Below are 17,061 nucleotides of genomic sequence, written 5' to 3' on the forward strand. Positions count from 1 at the left end.
TCCAAATCATCTCTGGACTCTTTCAAAGAGAAATAAGAAAACGCTTTTCAAAGGAATTAGCCATTAGACGTTTACTGCAGCATAGCTGTAATCTCACCAGCCTTTGGAAAGCAGTTTTTAGCTAATAACTATAATCAGATAGCTATGAAACAACTAATATTCAAAAGAGAGAAGCATTTATCTGTCTACAATCACATAAAGGTAAAATGTTATACTTGGGGCAAAGTGCAAGGCAGCTGTCCACCTTATACATATGTGGAAGTCATCCTTCAAAGAAGACATTCTAGTGCTAGAAATGAAAGAAACAGATCCAGGAAAAATCAGAAGCAAGCACAAAAAAAGTCAGATGACACTCCTCAGAGGGACAGTAGACTAGCAAAAACTAAACTCACTGTTTAAACTTGGCTGTCAGCAGAAGAGTCAAAGGTTGAAGTTGTATTGCGTGACCAGAGCAGCAACTTGAGGAACGTCTTCGTTGATCGTACTGGCTGGCCTAGTTGCAAGATTAGAAGCAAGGTTCTTATTTTATGTGCCCAACCAACTCTTGCTATGTAAGCTACTGAAGCAGAAGCTACCCAGCTGTCTTTAAACTGAAGCCCCCTCCCCTAAAGGCTGCACTGGGCACACAGCTGCATTTGCTTAGCAGGCCAAAGGGGTTTTTCCCACTAAGATGCTATGCAGTGCAGCTAAGTGGCAGAAAATGGCTGCCGCTACCCAGTATCTAGGTCATCAGTCGAAGCAGAGCGCTTGGTTTATTGGAATCACTTGGGAGAGAATGACCTCTGAAGTTGACACCAATCACCTACATCTCCACCCTCGGTTTACTTCTGTTGTTCACATCACTGCCACCTACCTTTTGTACAAGTTTCCAGGTCCTCCTGTCTGTCACTTGACGAAGGTAAAACATGAGACGGTGGTAAAGGAGACGAGGAAAGAGGGACACATGAGGCCAGAGGTATGTGAGGCCGAGAGACAGCAAAGGGGGGGATCCTCGTTAGAAAACAGCAGGGCCAGCCGCGGCAGCACTACCACGGATCTTCACGTGGGCTCCTGTTCAAACCGATCTTAAAACCTAAAGGAAGTTCAAATAGGTGAGGATTGCTCCTTGGGAGGTCATGGTTAGTTAGAGAAGGCAGCTGCTCACTCAACCTTTTCAAGAGAACACCCTTCAGTCAGGTGAAGCCAGAATAATGTAGTAGAGCGTAAAGACAAAAAAAAAATGTAAAGAGCGTAGATCCTAGAGCCAAACTCCTCCGGCTCCGTAAAAATATAGACTCTAGTTCTTAGTATCTCGCGGTACGGCTGCTTCCAGGCCAGAGGTAAATCAAAATGACCAAGAAGCCTGAAGGAGGGCGGTCTCGAGACCACTTCAGCACCTGTGTGTAATGAAAACTGATAGGACTCACTGTGGAAACAAACGCTGTAAGGCAACTGTGGAGGCAAGTCCATTTGGATGCATTTTCTACAGCTGGCCAGGTCAGCAGGTTGTTATTACCATGTTACACAGATGACTGGATTAGTCAGGGTAACTGAACCTGTAGGAAGTGGCAACTCACGGACCTGGGATTTTTATGACCACTCAAAGGCGCACCCGCTGCCACCCCAGGTACTGTATCACCAATGGATACACATTTGACACTAAAGCCATGCAGGCCTGGGGAACGCAAAGCTCAGGAAAGGTAAAGAGAACTACAAACTTGCTCAAGACAGTGAGTTTCCCACTTTCACAGCATGAACAGGAGCTGTTAACTAGACTCCTACTCGCTTGGTCATTGGGACCAGATGAAAAGAAAGTCATTGGTGTAAGACGTGTGGCCAGATATACAGCCTTTAAAAATTCACAGTGTTCACACAGACTGCAAAGACACACACCAGTTGCTAGAGTTGATACTTTTTTTTTTAAGCCATATTTTTCAGGAACACAATGATCATTTGCCCTAAAATAGGTTGTAATAAGATTCGAGGCCTATGTTAAAACAATATTAGATTAAGAGATTTTTTTGGCCAACTTCTTCTGTTTATACATATTACATATACGGAAAAAAGTCCAAATCTGTGCTACAGAAATGCTCACATATACAAGGATATATGGATAAGGATGTTCATTGCAATTAAGTAAGGCTTAATTGGCAGAAAATGAGGAACTACCAGAGTCTCTCGAAATAAGGGATCATTCAATAAATTATGGAATGTTTTATTATGGAATGCTATATAACAGTTTAAAAAATGAGTTGAAGATCTATGTGGATTGAATTGGACAGGTCTCCAAAATATATTATGTGGAAAAAGTAAATCTCAGAACCACATTTATAATATGATTCCATTCAAGTAGGAAAAAACTAACGTGTGGTGTGTGGTGATGTACACTTATAGTATATATGTGAGCAAAAAGAAGAAGGTCTGGAGAGAGATATTCTAAACCGTGATAACTTCTGGGGGCACAGGGGAGACACTGAGGAAGAGGAATCAAGTCACTTAATCTACTCATTTTCATTGAGCAATTTATTCCACAAATATTTGGAGTTCCTCCCACGTACAGGTAGGTCTTTTTTTGTTGTTGCTTTTTTATTTTCTGGCCGCGCCACGTGGCTTGTGGGAACTTAGTTCCCTGACCAGGGATCGAACTCCGGCACTGGACCTCCAGGGAATTCCCAGTTAGATCTTTTTCTATCATGAGGATATAAAGAGGATAAAGAGACAAAAGCCCTATCCTCTTTTCACTGGTATTTTATTTTTATATTGTTTTAAAGTTTTATAATTTAAAAAAGATGTCATCTATTCTCCAACATTTCAGCTAATTGAACAACTTTTGCTGGCGCATTTTCGCTCATCAACACAGCCCATTTCATCTGTGAACAGCTTCCATTTTCATATAATTGTTTTTTTAATATATTAAACCAAACCTTACTCCTAATAACCGCCATCCACTGATTCTAACTTTATCCCCTTGAGGCCATGAAGAGCACACTAATCCTTTTTTCACATGACAGCCCTTCAAATATTTTAAGAAAGCAATCATATCATCCCTGAAATCAGACTAAACACCGCGAGGTCTCCCCACTGTTCTTCATGTGACATGGTTTCAAGTCCCTGCACCTTTCTGCTTGTTTCTTTCCAAATGCTCCCTCTCTTTGTCTAATTTCCTCTAAAAGCTTGATGTCAAGCGGTGATTATGGTGCTACAAGTGTTACCTAGTCCAGAAAAAGGAAAGAAAGATGATCACCAGCCTCGTTTTTAACACCATCCTTTAATCTTATTCTCCACCACACCAACTAACCCTCTCCCCTCCACAAACTGATTTTATTTGAAAGACAGTGAAATAAATGTTGCTTTAGAAAGCAACGCAAGAAAGCTATAGAAAGCTTGCAAGAAGATACAAAGCATTTAGTATCCTTGGGATTTTCCTAAGTGTTGGGTTATTAATGACTTCCATTAACACGTTCTCATAAAACCATAAAGACCATTTTATACAGCTAATCTGAAACATGAATGATGCTCGGCTGTGAGTCCAACCAGAGCAAGGACCCTGGTTCACTACTGTATCCCCAATGCCTAGAAATAGTGTCCAATATGTAGCAGTTGCTCAAGCCCTCACCATGAGACCTTGGCTTATGCCTTAGTGAAATACGCCCCAAATCACTCTAAGTCTGCACCTGGGTGGGAGGCAAGCAAATGAGCGATAGGACAGTAATTCATAAAAATAAGCCTAGCCTTTGTGTAGCACCATCAAGTCTTTGGGACTCTTAACATATATTAATTCATTTGAGCCGAACAATCGCTCCGGGAGGTAAAAAGAATGACTACTGTTCACCTTCCCAGCATGAAGTGAAAAGCCAGACTGTCCCATGGCCAGAGCTGAGATGCAACAGGGCGGCCGGCGCTTTGACTTCTTCCCAGGGACTCTCTACCTCCCAGCAGCCTCCCCACCCCTCTCCACCTGGTTAAGTAGTAAGAGTGTTTTTGAAAAGCTGTAAGGAAAGCCACACTCTGTACTTTCAACATTCTAGGGGAGCTCCTCGTTTAAGGCAGGGTTTCTCAAAAGCAGCAACATTGGTATTTTGGACAGGGTGACTCTTTGTTGTGGGTGCACTGTAGGATGTTTAACAGCATCCCCTGGCTTCTACCCACTAGACAGCAGTAGCACCCCTCCAGTTGTGACAACTGAAAAATGTGTCCCAACATTGCCAAATGTTCAGGGCGGGGGCAAAATCTCCACCGATTGAGAATTTCTGACTTAAAGGAATCCTATGGTAAATCCATTTAAGTGGCAGAAGTAGTCATTTAAAGGAGCATGGAAATCTTTTAGGAAATGACTTTTTTTTTCCAGATATTGCAATACAAACAACAATGCCATTAGCTCTGAAAAATACCTATTTGAGTTTTAGTAAGGTCTGCAGGTTCAGAATAGACTACTAAAAGCACATGTTATCGCCATAAACTCCCAAGGCGCCAGGATACTATCTGTTTACCCCAAATGAGCAAAACCAATCACCTCTTTTGCCACACATTCCAGGAGATGCCTCCAAAATCCTCACCCCCTCTCGCCTCTCTTAACCTTACCACTAGAGCTCCTAAAGTCCTTTACTGGGTACCAGTCCCTTTAGATTCACTCTCAATCACTGAGTTACTTTCAGCATCTAACAAACAATCAAAGAAAGAAAAATAACCCACCACTGTGAGAATGAAGGGCACTAGTAGAGCTTGTCTTAGAGCTGTGCAATCCTTTTGAGTCACAGTTACGACCCAGGTTGAATCTGCACAAATAGACTCAGCACTTCAGCCTTTTCTTTTGAAGGGAAAGAAGCCCCGGCCCTGCCATGGGTTTTCTGGAGGTTGAGAAAGATCTTGCGAGAGGGAAGGAAAGAAATGATACAGTAATGTATCCTAAAAATCGCCTTCGCACACATAAGCACAAGTGAAATGTGTTGAGGACTGAGAGTCCATAACGTGAAACATTACAAAACCAGATTCTACCCAACAGAATGGAGACTTCAGGAGTTAGAAATTCTGGAGGTTGTTTAAATAGCTCGCTCAAGTTTTCTATGGTTGTTAAGCCATTGCTTAAGGTGGATAAATGTTAGTTATTCTTACTTTAAAAGATTCTACTTCAGCATAAAGGTCATTCCAACCAATGGAAGGTCCAATATAATTAAAAGAGGTGTCTAAATTATTCTTAGGAAATCACTTTCCTTATGTCAGAGGAAGTACTGAAGGCCTTTTGAGATTTTTATTAAATTCCCCCAAGAACAGAATGCACAGCTTGCCATAAAAAAAAAAAAAAAAAGCACTGAGCCATAGTAGTAATGGCTTTTTCTATGCACGTGTGTATGGTGGCCCTAAGGGAGCACCGTGTTTCTTTCCCAAATGGAGTTGCTTATCCACAGCTCAAAAGCCCCTCAACTGTTTAACAGATGGAACAGCCAGGTATACTTTTAAAACAAAGTGTGCGCCTTCTCTGATCCACGGAATAGAACCCTATGATCTTTAAGTATTCATTATACGGCAGACTCTCAACTCCATTTTCTGAGTGATTTTATCCAGTCTTATTCCTTTAGTTCTTTAAACTTTGTTAGATTTAAACAACAAGAAAAGGTTGGGTTTTTTTTTCCTAAGTTTTTGGTGATAGCTGATTTTCCAAAAGCTCTATTTCCATCTCACAAACATGAATAGTGAATTTTTGAATGTGTCTGTCTGAAAAGCATGCTATATTTTTTAAATGAAAATTTGATGTGGGGGATCCAATAACTTTGGCGCAGACATCTGTAAATCAGCTTCTTTTGCAACGTCAAATTAGTTTGAAACAACATGAAAGTAAGCATACTATTTTACTGAAAATGTCACAGGAAAGGGGAATAACTCAGCCAGAAACTGTTGAGAAGTCACTGACATCAAGTCTAATGCTGATTAAAAAACAAACACCTGTTATTCCCTTAAACCTAGCTTAAACAATACTGAAAATCTAAAAAGAACATACTACGCTGTCAAAGTCTTGGATGCAAGAGTGTGATTTAGCTTTTTCACTTCCATGAAGCACTACGGACTATGTACCAGAATCATTGAATGAATGAATGACATTTAAAAATCCAGTCTATTCTCTATGATTTTCACTAATGAAGAATAAATGGTATACTGAATCAAACCCATAATTATTCCAAAATAATTGGTATCTTATCCAATTGTTTCATTAGTTATAGAGGAGGAAGCACCAAAATTAAATTTCTCTTCTTATTGCTTCTTCCCACTCTTTGGTAAAAGTGCTAAAGATCAGTGAAGAGACCAAAAGGTTGGCAGTAGGAGGCGGAAAGAAAAACAAGGCAAACAGCTGGATCTGAAAACTCAATAATCAGCCTCTGAATAATAGAGGGAAAAATGCAAAGCTATTTGGGAGAATCAAAAGGCAGATATTATGAAAATCTTGGGACTGAGTTTTAACTATGTTCCTTTTTATGAGACTTTGATGTCTGATTTCACAGTTCTCTATGATGGGTAATGTGGAAAGAGATGACAGAATTTAGCCATCTTAAGCTCAAGAATGTAGTACAGAAGTGTTAATTAATACACATGGAGCACTGATTGCAAGTAAAACTCTGTAAGCGACACTAAATAAACCCTAAGTACTTCAGACATATCCAAGAACTACTACGTAGTGTGCAGAATGGCTTATCATACTAGATTCCTCCTATAGTAGCAGCACGGATGAGAAAGAGGGAGAGATTCCCCCATTCTTATCTCAACCAAATGGAAAAACCTTGTCAGGAAACCTTTTTAACAACAGTTGGCTATATTGGTCTCGGAGAGGTATTTAGAAAATAACTCTATGTAACTCCATTTTAAGGTTTAAAATCCTCATCCTTCTTACAGAAATGTCAGTACACCTTGTCCGGGGACTGTTCATTTTCCTCATATCAAGTGGCAGAAAACCTCCAAAGATTCTAAAGCTTGCCCTTATGATTCTAATGCAACTGGATAGAAAGTATCAAACATGCCATCTGCCTGAAAACTCAGCATTCCCTGGGAAAGGAACTCAGCCTGAAGAGCATTTTGTAGATCATGATGAATGATTAACTAACTATGCCTGTACTTTTCTGATCGTTGGCTGCCCATTACTAAATAAAATGTACAACTAAAGTACATACATAACACAATTAAACATGTATTGTAGCGCTTTTTTTGTTCAATGCTTCTTGAGAATTAAAAGACAAACACTTGTTAAGCACAGGGAGATGAAATTTCAAAAAGTTTTCACAAACTTAAGGCACACCTTGTGTGGGCTATGGAAGGTTTTTCAAGGGACACTATCAATCCTATCACCCAGGAAAGCAGAACAGGATAAGCCGAAGAAAAGGTTCATAGGAAAGATTTAGAAATGGTTTCACATTACAAGCTTGCCAAAAAACCTAGATACAAAGCCAGTAATTTACCTTCAACAGGATAAGAAATGGGAAACCGGATTCATTTATACGGAGTTTTAGCCCTGGACTAGTATGCTGACATTTCCTGGATCTCTTCCAGGAGTAGATGGGAACATTTTGGATAGGTTGCAGTTTTCTCTAATACTCAGCGTTTAATATGCTTATTATCAAATGAATTTTATGTGATAAACTCTTCAGAGCAGGAATCACATGGATTTATACAGTCTTTAAGCTGTGTATAAATTAAGCACACTCTGAAAGTTATGATGGCGCTATGAGGTAGAAAGGTTATCAAAACACGGAATTTATCCAGGTCAAGTAAGACTACCACCATTTTGAAATTCTGAAGACTGCATTGTCATGCTTTTTGGTATGCCTGAATGATTACACCTTCGTCAAGCCACTCTGTCTTTGGCTTGAGAATGAACCTGTCAGTTGGAAGTTATCTTAAAATTTTAACCAGGACTTCAGGTTTAAGTACAGAAAATGAACAATGTCTCATTCTGCTACCACAAATTAAAACTATTTTGGGAGAAGACACCTTTTCAACGAGATTCTCTAATAGGTGAAATCAATAGTTCTCACCAACGACTCTTTTGGAGGGGAGGAGGGGGAGACCCTTCTGAATAAAGAAAGTGTGTGCGGGGAGAGTCATTTGACTACATGTCCAGAAACTACCTTTCACCTGAAGTAATGTAGCTTCCAACCCAGGCCTGGGCTATCCACTCTCTAACAGGGCTATTACGGACCCACACAAAACTGAGGCCCCTCCCAGCAGCCTGAAGCCAAAGGAAGATTTCTATTTCACCTCACCCACCCTGCTTTGGGTTTGCTTGTTTGCTTTTCATGCCTATGCTTGTAAATGTATAAGAAAACAAATCAAAAGAGGTAAAGCCTTGATTAGACTGCCTTCTTAATCCAAGCCAAGCAGAAAGAGAACTAATCAATATTTAGTACTTTGGACATACTGGCCCTCAGAAGGTAAACAATAGCAATAAAACAGAAAAGAATCCTATTCATCTTTATTTTTATCATCACCATCATTATTATTTGCCTCTGGTTGATTATGGCTTTCCTTTAGGGGTTTCCAAATAGCTCAATCTGAGAACTAATTATAATTGCTCTGTGCCCCGCCCCCCTCCCAGAGCCCAACTAAAATCCAACAGCGAATTCAAAAGTGGAAGATTAACGTGGTTTTCTGCAACCTGTTCTCAAGATTTTATCTCACACACAGGCTAAGTTAAAATACTCTTTCATTTCAGGGGCCAATGTACAATTTTAAACTATTTTTAAAGGAAAAATAACTTGTAGAGGAGGACGTTAACTTTTTTCCTTTCTTTTTTGTGGTACCTAGAATTCACATGCAACTCTTTGCTTAAGTTTTAAGGCTGTTTAATTTCATTACACTCATCACACATACTTGGATCACTTATATCAATGGGAGATGCATATATGAAATACAGTTAAAGGTAGAACATACTCCTGTACATCGGTATAATCGATACGCTACATTATTCTCACAAAATTGATAGAAAAATGTAATTGTCAGGCAATCATTTTTCAAGTTTGTTAACTTGCTGAACTGGGATTCACCATGAAATTTACTGCTTCGGTCTCATCCACTCAAGTAAGCACTATCTTTTTGCATTTTCAAAAGTAAGCTCTGGCTTGGGCTTGCTACCTCCTTCCAGGTAACTTCAGGACCCTGGGTTTGCTCCCACCTGCGGTTGTATCATAACCCAGGCGCGCGCACCCGGAGTGCCCCCACTACCCTCCCAGGGCCGACATGGCACCCTCGAGAGAACACAACCCAAACGCTAAAACTTTCCGGCCGCAAACTCTACTGCTCTCGCCCGCGATCAAAAGCGACCGGGCACCGGCTTTTTGTTCCAGCGCTGGTCAGCTGGCGAGGTAACGCCACAACAGTCCTCCATCCCCAAAGGTCGGGAGAGAGGCCGTGGGACTGAGATTTTTGGAGCCTCCCGAAAAGCCCGTTCCTACGCAATCCGAGCGTGTGGGGCGTACAAACACAGGAAAAGAGGGCGTGGAGCAGGCAACGAAGATATTCTCAGCGCCTTTCAAATACTACTTGTCTCAGGTTCACGAAGTGAGTCTCCCCATCGGTGGCAGAGCGCGAAGGGGGGGCGGGGAATGGGAGACGGCGCGGACCCGGAGAGAAATAGGTACCAGCAGGGCATGCGAGATACAGTCAAGATGCAGGTCCGACCCCGCCTCCGGGTACAATCAGAAAAGCTACAGTGTGTCAGTGGCTTTCGGCTTCCTGTTTGTAAAGCGAGAACCTCCCTCCCTGACTCTACGACCGTCGTTCTCCCTCCCCACCGAGTCCGCCTCTTCTTCGCGCTCCGGGCTAGCTCGGAGGCGGGGGGGCGGGGTGGGGGGGGAGCGCGGGCCCGCGGGGCGGGGGCGGCCGCGGGGGAGGGGCAGGGCCTCGGGGCGCAGCGCCCCTCCCTGCCGGGCGGCCTCCGGGGCGAGCCGGGCCGCGAGGCGGACAAAGCGCGTCCCGCTCCCTCCCCCACGGCCGCGTTCCAGAAGGGAGGGGGAAGGCGGGCTCGAGGAAGGTGGGAGGAGGAAAAGGAGTACGGAGGGGGGCGAGGAAGGGGAGGAGGGAAGGTGCTGCCGGCGGGACTGGGCAGGATCGCGCCGAGGAGGGAGGGGAGGGAGGAGGGGCTGGGCGGCCTCGGAGAGCAGGGAGGAGGGAAGGATTCTTGAAGCCCAAGATAAACAAATTGTTCCTCTTCACGTGCGGGGTGGGGGGAGGTGGGGAGGGTGGGGAGTGAGCGCGGCGGCCTCTCCTCTTCCCCTCCCCCAAGCCGGCTCTTTGTCACGGAACGCCCAGCGAAAGCCCGCGCCCGCACCCGCACCACCTCCGACGCCGACGACCCCCAGACCGGGGACGTGCGCGTGTTATAAGCCGCACAACGAGAGGGCCTCCCGCGCCGCCGATCGAGGTGCGGTCTGCAGGGGAAACGCGAGAAGGCGCGCGGCCCCGCTACGCTCCCGGATTCCCACCGCCCGCCCCACTCCGCACACGCGCGCAGCCCAAATCCGGGCCGTGCGGCGGTGGAGGGGGCTGCAGACACCTTTCTCAAGCTTCCGGCTCCCCCCCACGAAAGGAAAGCAAAAGAACCGGAGAGTGGAGATAGGAGAAAGGATTCTACCCTCAGGGTTAGGGGGTGGGAACTGCCCCTTCCTCCCGGAGAAGTTAAGCCATTGGCTGCTCCTCCTACCTCCAACCCACCCACCCAGCCATTTAAGCCTCTTTCACCTCCCCGCTACCTTCCACTCCTCCGGGCTTATCAGACTGGCCCGGAAAGTTGGCGGGGAGCGGGGCGGGAGAGCAGCGGAGAAAGCTCTGTGCAAGCAAGTTTAAGAGGAGGAGGGGAGAGAATGCCCGGCGAAGTTGCGTGGCGGGGACTCTCCGCGCAAGCCCAGGGCGTCGCTCTCCCCTCCAGCCCCGGCGAGTGCCGCGACCCTCGGAGCCGCTCCACCTGCCGGGCCGGCCCGGGGTCTCGAGCTGCGAGGGAGCGCATCCGCGCGCGCTCTCGTGGACGCTCGCGCGCGCGCGCAGCCACCTTCGCTTGCTTCTCACCCACCTCAAAGTTCATTCACAAAACTCTCAGACTTTCTCAGCCCAAAGAGGGTGAGCTGGGGAGAGGAGGCGAGAGCATCTCCCTTCCTCCCCCTCCTCCTCCCCCCAGGTTCGAGGGCCTGGTGCCCGCCCAGAATCTGCGACAGCATCCATTTCTCCCTGCACTCGGCGGACGTGCTGAGAGGGGTGGGCGAAGGGGGACCGGTCTGGGGAGCCCAGGCGGCCAGGCGAGGGGTGGGGTGGGGAGCGGTGAAGAGGAGGAGCGAGGTTTCAACTCTGGGTTCCCTCTTTCAAATCGGTATCTAAGAAAGGGAGAGGGGGGTAAAACTTTTCCAGGGCCTCACTCCGACGCTCCTCCAGGCTCCCTCCGCCCCTCGCAGTCGTGACTGGCTTCTCCCCCTCTCGCCCCCTCTTCCCCAAATCTGACAACCCTGACAGATGAACAGGTAGCGGCGACGGCAGCTTTCACCTCACAAAAGTTGACGTTAACCCTTCGGCTTCAGCCCACTTCGCCCGCCGTGCAAATCAGATCCCCGTGCCCCCCGTGTAAGAAGCTCCACGCCCCCCCCCCCACGCGCGCGCCCCGTGCCCGCTGCCAGCGCGCCCTCACCATGATCAGCGTGTGGTTCCTCTGCTCCGCCGAGGCAGCCTCCGCATCTTGCTGGGGTTTGCTCTGGTGCTGTTGCTTGCCCGTGCCGGCGCCCGATTTCTTGGCCCTCTGCTCCAGGGTCCGCTGGTAGAGGCTCACGGTGTCCCGGCGCTCCAGCTCCAGCTGCGCCACCTGAGCCTGCTGGTACCTGTTCTCGCAGTTGACGTGGTGCCGCCGGCAGCCCTCGATGCGCTGGCGGAGCCGCTCCACCACCGTGCTGTGCTTGGGGACGGCCGCCGAGCCGCCGCCGGGGCCCCCGGAGCCGCCGCCGCCGCCGCAGCCGGCAGCCGGGTGATTGCTAGTCGGAGCAGCGGGAGTACTATTGGGAGTATTATTCACACCGATCCCGGCCCCGCCGAGGCTGCTGTTCAGGCTACTGTTGATGCAAATACTACTGCCATTCGCGGCAGCAGCGGGGGCTGCGAAATCCCCCATCCTGCTCCCCGGGCACACTATTTTGGAAGAACTTTTTTTATCCACCCCCTATCAGCCTCCTCCTTGGGTCCAAGGATTAAAATAGTTTAAGTGGAACGCGGGGGAGACGCAAGCACATGGATGGAAACAGCGATCCCGACCGGGCGAAAAAAAGGGGGAGAGATTTTGGGGTGGTTTTTTTTTTGTTTCCTTTTTTTAAACTGTAAAGCTCGAGGGGAAAAAAGGGGGGTGTTATCAGAATACCATCAGACACCTATCAACAAAAAGAATCACAACAAACTGAGCCAGCAGCAAATCGGGTTGCAACTCAAGGGAAGATCCGTTCTTCGCCTGCCTTCTTTTTATAATCCATTATTTTCTAATAAATTCCAGGAGATTTCCGGTGGTTGGCAAGCATTTTCTCCCTACGTACCGAAAAACACACCCCATGTACACACACAAGCATATGCCTCCAGTGCGGACACGCGCGACACACACTCACTCCACACCGCATCGGAAAACGGCAAGCTTGCTTATTGCATTTTCCTTCCACAAAAAAAGTTTTGGTGTTTATGCCGCCCCGTGTTCTCAAAGTACTTTGGCTGCTCAGTTGCATTTCACAGGAACCTAGATATCGAATCCTCGGGCTGGGGGAAGTAAACACATGGACAGTCCGAGGCGACTGCAAAAGTAGATCGGTGAAGTCCTTTGCAAAACGCCGCGCGGAGAGCAGCCCCTAACGCTCGGCTGGGCTGCCGCTGCCGCCGCTGCTCCTGCCACCATCACAATGATCAACTGCTCGCCGCCGCCGCCGCCGCCTCCTCCTCCTCTCGCTCCTCCACCTCCTCCTCCTCCTCCATGCCAGCGGAGTGATATCAGGACGCGCGAGCTCAGTAAACACGGCAGCGGCGGCGGCTGGAGGCCGTGAGACAAGCCCGGGGACACGGCACAAAACCCGGCGCGGACTCTCCGCCGGCAGGAGCGGGTGCGGCGCGCACCGGCACCCGGCTCCCGGCTCCCGCCTCCCTCTGCTCGTCCTCCCCGCCCCTCCCACGCCCCCAACCTCACTGCCACCCGGACTGGGAAGCCGGCGCTGCCAGAAAAGAGAAAAAGAAAGATTCTGGGGGATCTCGGGAATGAATCAACTTTTGACGCGTGCGCGCGCGCGCGTGTGTGTGTGTGTGTGTGTGTGTGCGCGCGCGCGCGCGACTGTGTATATGTGTGTATGTGTGTGCGCGCGGACGACCGTGGGGACGCGCCTGGCTGGATTTAATTTCCTTATTCCAAACGAGGTATGAAGTGATCCAAAGTTGTTGTTATACGTTTATACATTATATTGCAGAACTGTGCATGACCAGGCAGAAACATTGAAGCTTCGCAGCAGTTGTCTGTTACCCCTATCCATATGGAAAGAAGACAAATGAGTGGCTTGTTTTTAAAACCCAGGTAATAAGTCCTCGCTAGTAGTAACCCTGCTTGTGGACACTTGTTCAAACTCTAGGCCAGTCTTAACACACAAATGCCAAATTATGAACAAAAAGAAACAGGCAACAAAAAACTTGGAATATTATTTAATTGGCTGTACATAATGATTGTTGCTATTAGGGCAATTATTGTTTTACTTACCCTTGGAAAAAAATTAAAACAAAGCAAGCAGGGACTTGGAGGTGAGACGAACACTACATTTTAAGACTGTTTTGAACACTAGGTGCTAATGACAGCAGTAATTAAGGGTCCTTCGTAAATCAAGTGGAAAGATTGCAGATTTCATGGATTAGAACTATAGGAAAAACACAGTATTTCACAGTTTGTCATAACAAAAACAATTTCTGTTTAAGTGAATTCACAATAAGTACAATTAAAATGGAAGAACAACCACAGAAAGTAATCTAAACTTTCTGTCATCTCCCCAGATATTGAGTATCCAAAAAAAAAAAAAACCCCACTAACAACAACTAAGGATCAAATATAATATCCTTGAATCTGGACTTAACCCATTGCAAATACGTAATTTTGAAAAAATTAAAATGGACAAACTGTTTCTGTGATCATTAGTAGGACAAAAATCTTGATTGTGAGCTGTTAATAATAAGGCATTTTGTATTATCTCAATAAATCTTATAGAATTAGTTTTTTGGGTAAAAATACACCTCAGTTTTCTAAAATAGCCAGGAATAAAAGAACTTCGGATCTCATGCATTAGTCATGAGATCTGATTTAAACCATCTTCATTTCTTGGCATTGCAGATTAGCATAGGATGCTATTTCTAACCTCATAGTGTCAGCAATAAGAAGCTATATTTTTCTTCAATTAATCAGGTCTATATGGTGAACTATATCTTTAATATCCATTGAATTATCTGGTAAAATGGGCAGCAAAATCTTGATTGGCATGGTGTGAGGTTACCTCCAAGCAGTGAAACCAATGTGAAAGAGTATCTTTCACTGAAGTTGCCATACTTTTTCAGAGGGCTAGTTAGTTACCATACAACTTTGTGGATCATAACTAACTGCCCCTCCTTCAAGTCTGTTAGGAAATTAAACTGAGTTCTATAGCAAAAAGTCAGTTCTGATTCTAAAAACATAGAGAAAATTATAAGAAATCATAAGAAAAAGACATCACGAAGTGGCCTTTGTCTATTGCACATGTTCACTAAATAATATCTGTATTAATTCAGGAAACATATGGTTTCACTGCAGAGAGGAAGCTATGACTCTGCATTCACTCTCCTCTCTCTGCACTAGAGTCTAATTCTTATCCCTCCTCCCCCATGGCACCTATATCACCCATACAAGACTGCAATTTGATTTACAGAGGCAGCAAGTTTGAGGGTCTTGAGCATTGAGTCTTCAGTCTGGAGACTTGGGTTCTAATTCTAGCTTTTTTCCTATGCCTCAGAATTTAACTTTTCACTGAGAGTTTGTCATTCTGAAAAAAATATTCCAACGATAGCAGCAACGTGCATTCGCATTGAGCTGTTTACCTCTCCTATGATGAAAGGAAGCCAAAAATACACAACAATTTGCATCCTTCCCTTTGAGGCATGAGCAGGTGGAGGATCACATTTTGTGGCTTTACCCCAGAGCTCCCCGAAGACAAGTGGAGCTACTCTTGCACAGCCACAGTATAGTTTGCTGCCCGAGTTTAGTGCATGAGTGGACTACAACACACACAAAAAGGCTGGCTGACTGTTCATGGGTATATGTACACACACACACACACACACACACAAGGCACCAATCTTGTATCTCGTCAAGATAGTGGGAGTGGCAGCCATGAGCTCCAAGACCGAAATGCGGAGAAAAGAAGGACTGTGAAGCTGTGTGATGGCGAATGGGGGCGAGTCTTTGAGGAAATTGACCTGTGCAGTAAGTCTTCCACTGTGACACACTTGAGGTCGGAAACCCCATCCTAACTGTGCAGGACGATTAGAAGAAAAAAGCAGGAAGTGAACAAGACTTAAGTCTTGAGCAATATAGGCAAGTTACCCTGAATTAGAGATGTTCATCTACTCCAGTGACTTTAGAAGAAGCAAAGGCTTTTATACTGGCTACTTCTAGATTCTCATGATATCTTCTTCTAAGGTTGCCAGCTTTGCTGGTCACCATCGTAAAGTACTCCTTGAAAGTCATAGAGAAGTCCATGTTCTGGGGAAGCGATTTTAGTCCCTTCTCCCTACCAAGCACCCTGGTATCACGACCATCTTTATCTTTTATGTGAGCCTGCTAGAAAGCCAAACTGCCGGATGGGAGCTATTGGACACATCATGAGTGCTATTGCTCTAGAATGGCGAAGAAATCTGAGATGCCGTAGCAGTGACGAGAAAGAAATGACGTGGTTGTATCCCGAGACTTTGATGATATCTCCCTGGATGCCAAAGAGAAGAAGGGCTGGATGAAGAAGTACCTGTGCCAGGTTGTCCTGAGGCTCTGCCTCTAAGCCAAAGCTGGCAGTTCTAAGAAGTTGAACCAGATTCCCTGTTCTTTAGGTCAACTCTGCATCATCCTCCCATGTCCATCTGATAGGGCTCAGTGTCTCAGAGTCAAGAAGGAGGTCTCTGTGTAGAAACTCCAGTGTATGTGCCACTTCTGCAGCCCTATTAATGTGGATCAATAGCACTGGCTTCCTAATTGTCCCCTAAAGAATACTTGGTGACCAAGGGAGAATAGGAATCCCCTGCTGCCCACCTACAGGTAAGCAAACCTTTATATGTGCCCACAGAGTGGACCCAGGCAGTCCTGAATTACTAGCAGCAGTGGGGTGTGCCCTCAACCATCTGACGAGAGCTATCACTTCAGTAATTCCACAAATATAGTTATGGTCTGCTGTGTGCCAGGCACTGTGGTAGGCACTGGGGATGCAGCATGACAGTGTATAGAACACAGTCCCTATGAACCTGGAGATGATCACACTAAGTGCGGTAAGTCAGACAGAGAAAGACAAATATCATAGTATATCACTTTTATGAGGAATCTAAAAAATAGTACAAATGAACTTATTTACAATACAAAGACAGACTCACAGACAGAAAACAAACTTATTGCAAAAAACAAACTTATCGTTACCAAAGGGGCAGGAGAGGGGAAGGATAAATTGGGAGTATGAGATTAGCAGATGCACAGTAACCACATATAAGATAGGCAAACACAAGGACCTATTGTATATAGCACAGGGACTACATTCAATACCTTGTAATAAACTATAAAAAAGAATTGAAAACAAGAATATAGATATATACATATATATGTATAACTGAATCACTTTGCTGTACACATGAAACTAACACAATATTGTAAATCAACTATACTTCAATAAAGAGAAAAAAAAGAAGAACACAGTCCCAACCTCAATGATGGCCAACTAGACTCAGGGCGGTAGATGCAGGGACTAATATGAAGTGGGTACGGGAACACGTAAAAGAGGCCTCAAGTGCATGCTTGGAGGTCTAAGCAGGCTTCTCCAGAACTCATGCTCA

The 17,061-nt window shown here is 45.7% G+C and overlaps 1 protein-coding gene across 1 annotated transcript in view; it reads right to left on the bottom strand.

The window, feature by feature from the left end:
- Positions 1-13,098, bottom strand: part of MAML3 (mastermind like transcriptional coactivator 3) — a 427,361-nt gene extending 414,263 nt beyond the window's left edge. Inside the window, exon 1 of the mRNA XM_060012073.2 lies at positions 11,633-13,098. Coding sequence (XP_059868056.1) covers positions 11,633-12,106 — 474 coding nt within the window. The 5' untranslated portion in view covers positions 12,107-13,098. The remainder of the gene's footprint in view (positions 1-11,632) is intronic.
- Between the last annotated feature and the right edge of the window lie 3,963 nt (positions 13,099-17,061).

The sequence above is a fragment of the Delphinus delphis genome, chromosome 5, assembly GCF_949987515.2.
Source record: "Delphinus delphis chromosome 5, mDelDel1.2, whole genome shotgun sequence".
NCBI classification, from domain to species: domain Eukaryota; kingdom Metazoa; phylum Chordata; class Mammalia; order Artiodactyla; family Delphinidae; genus Delphinus; species Delphinus delphis.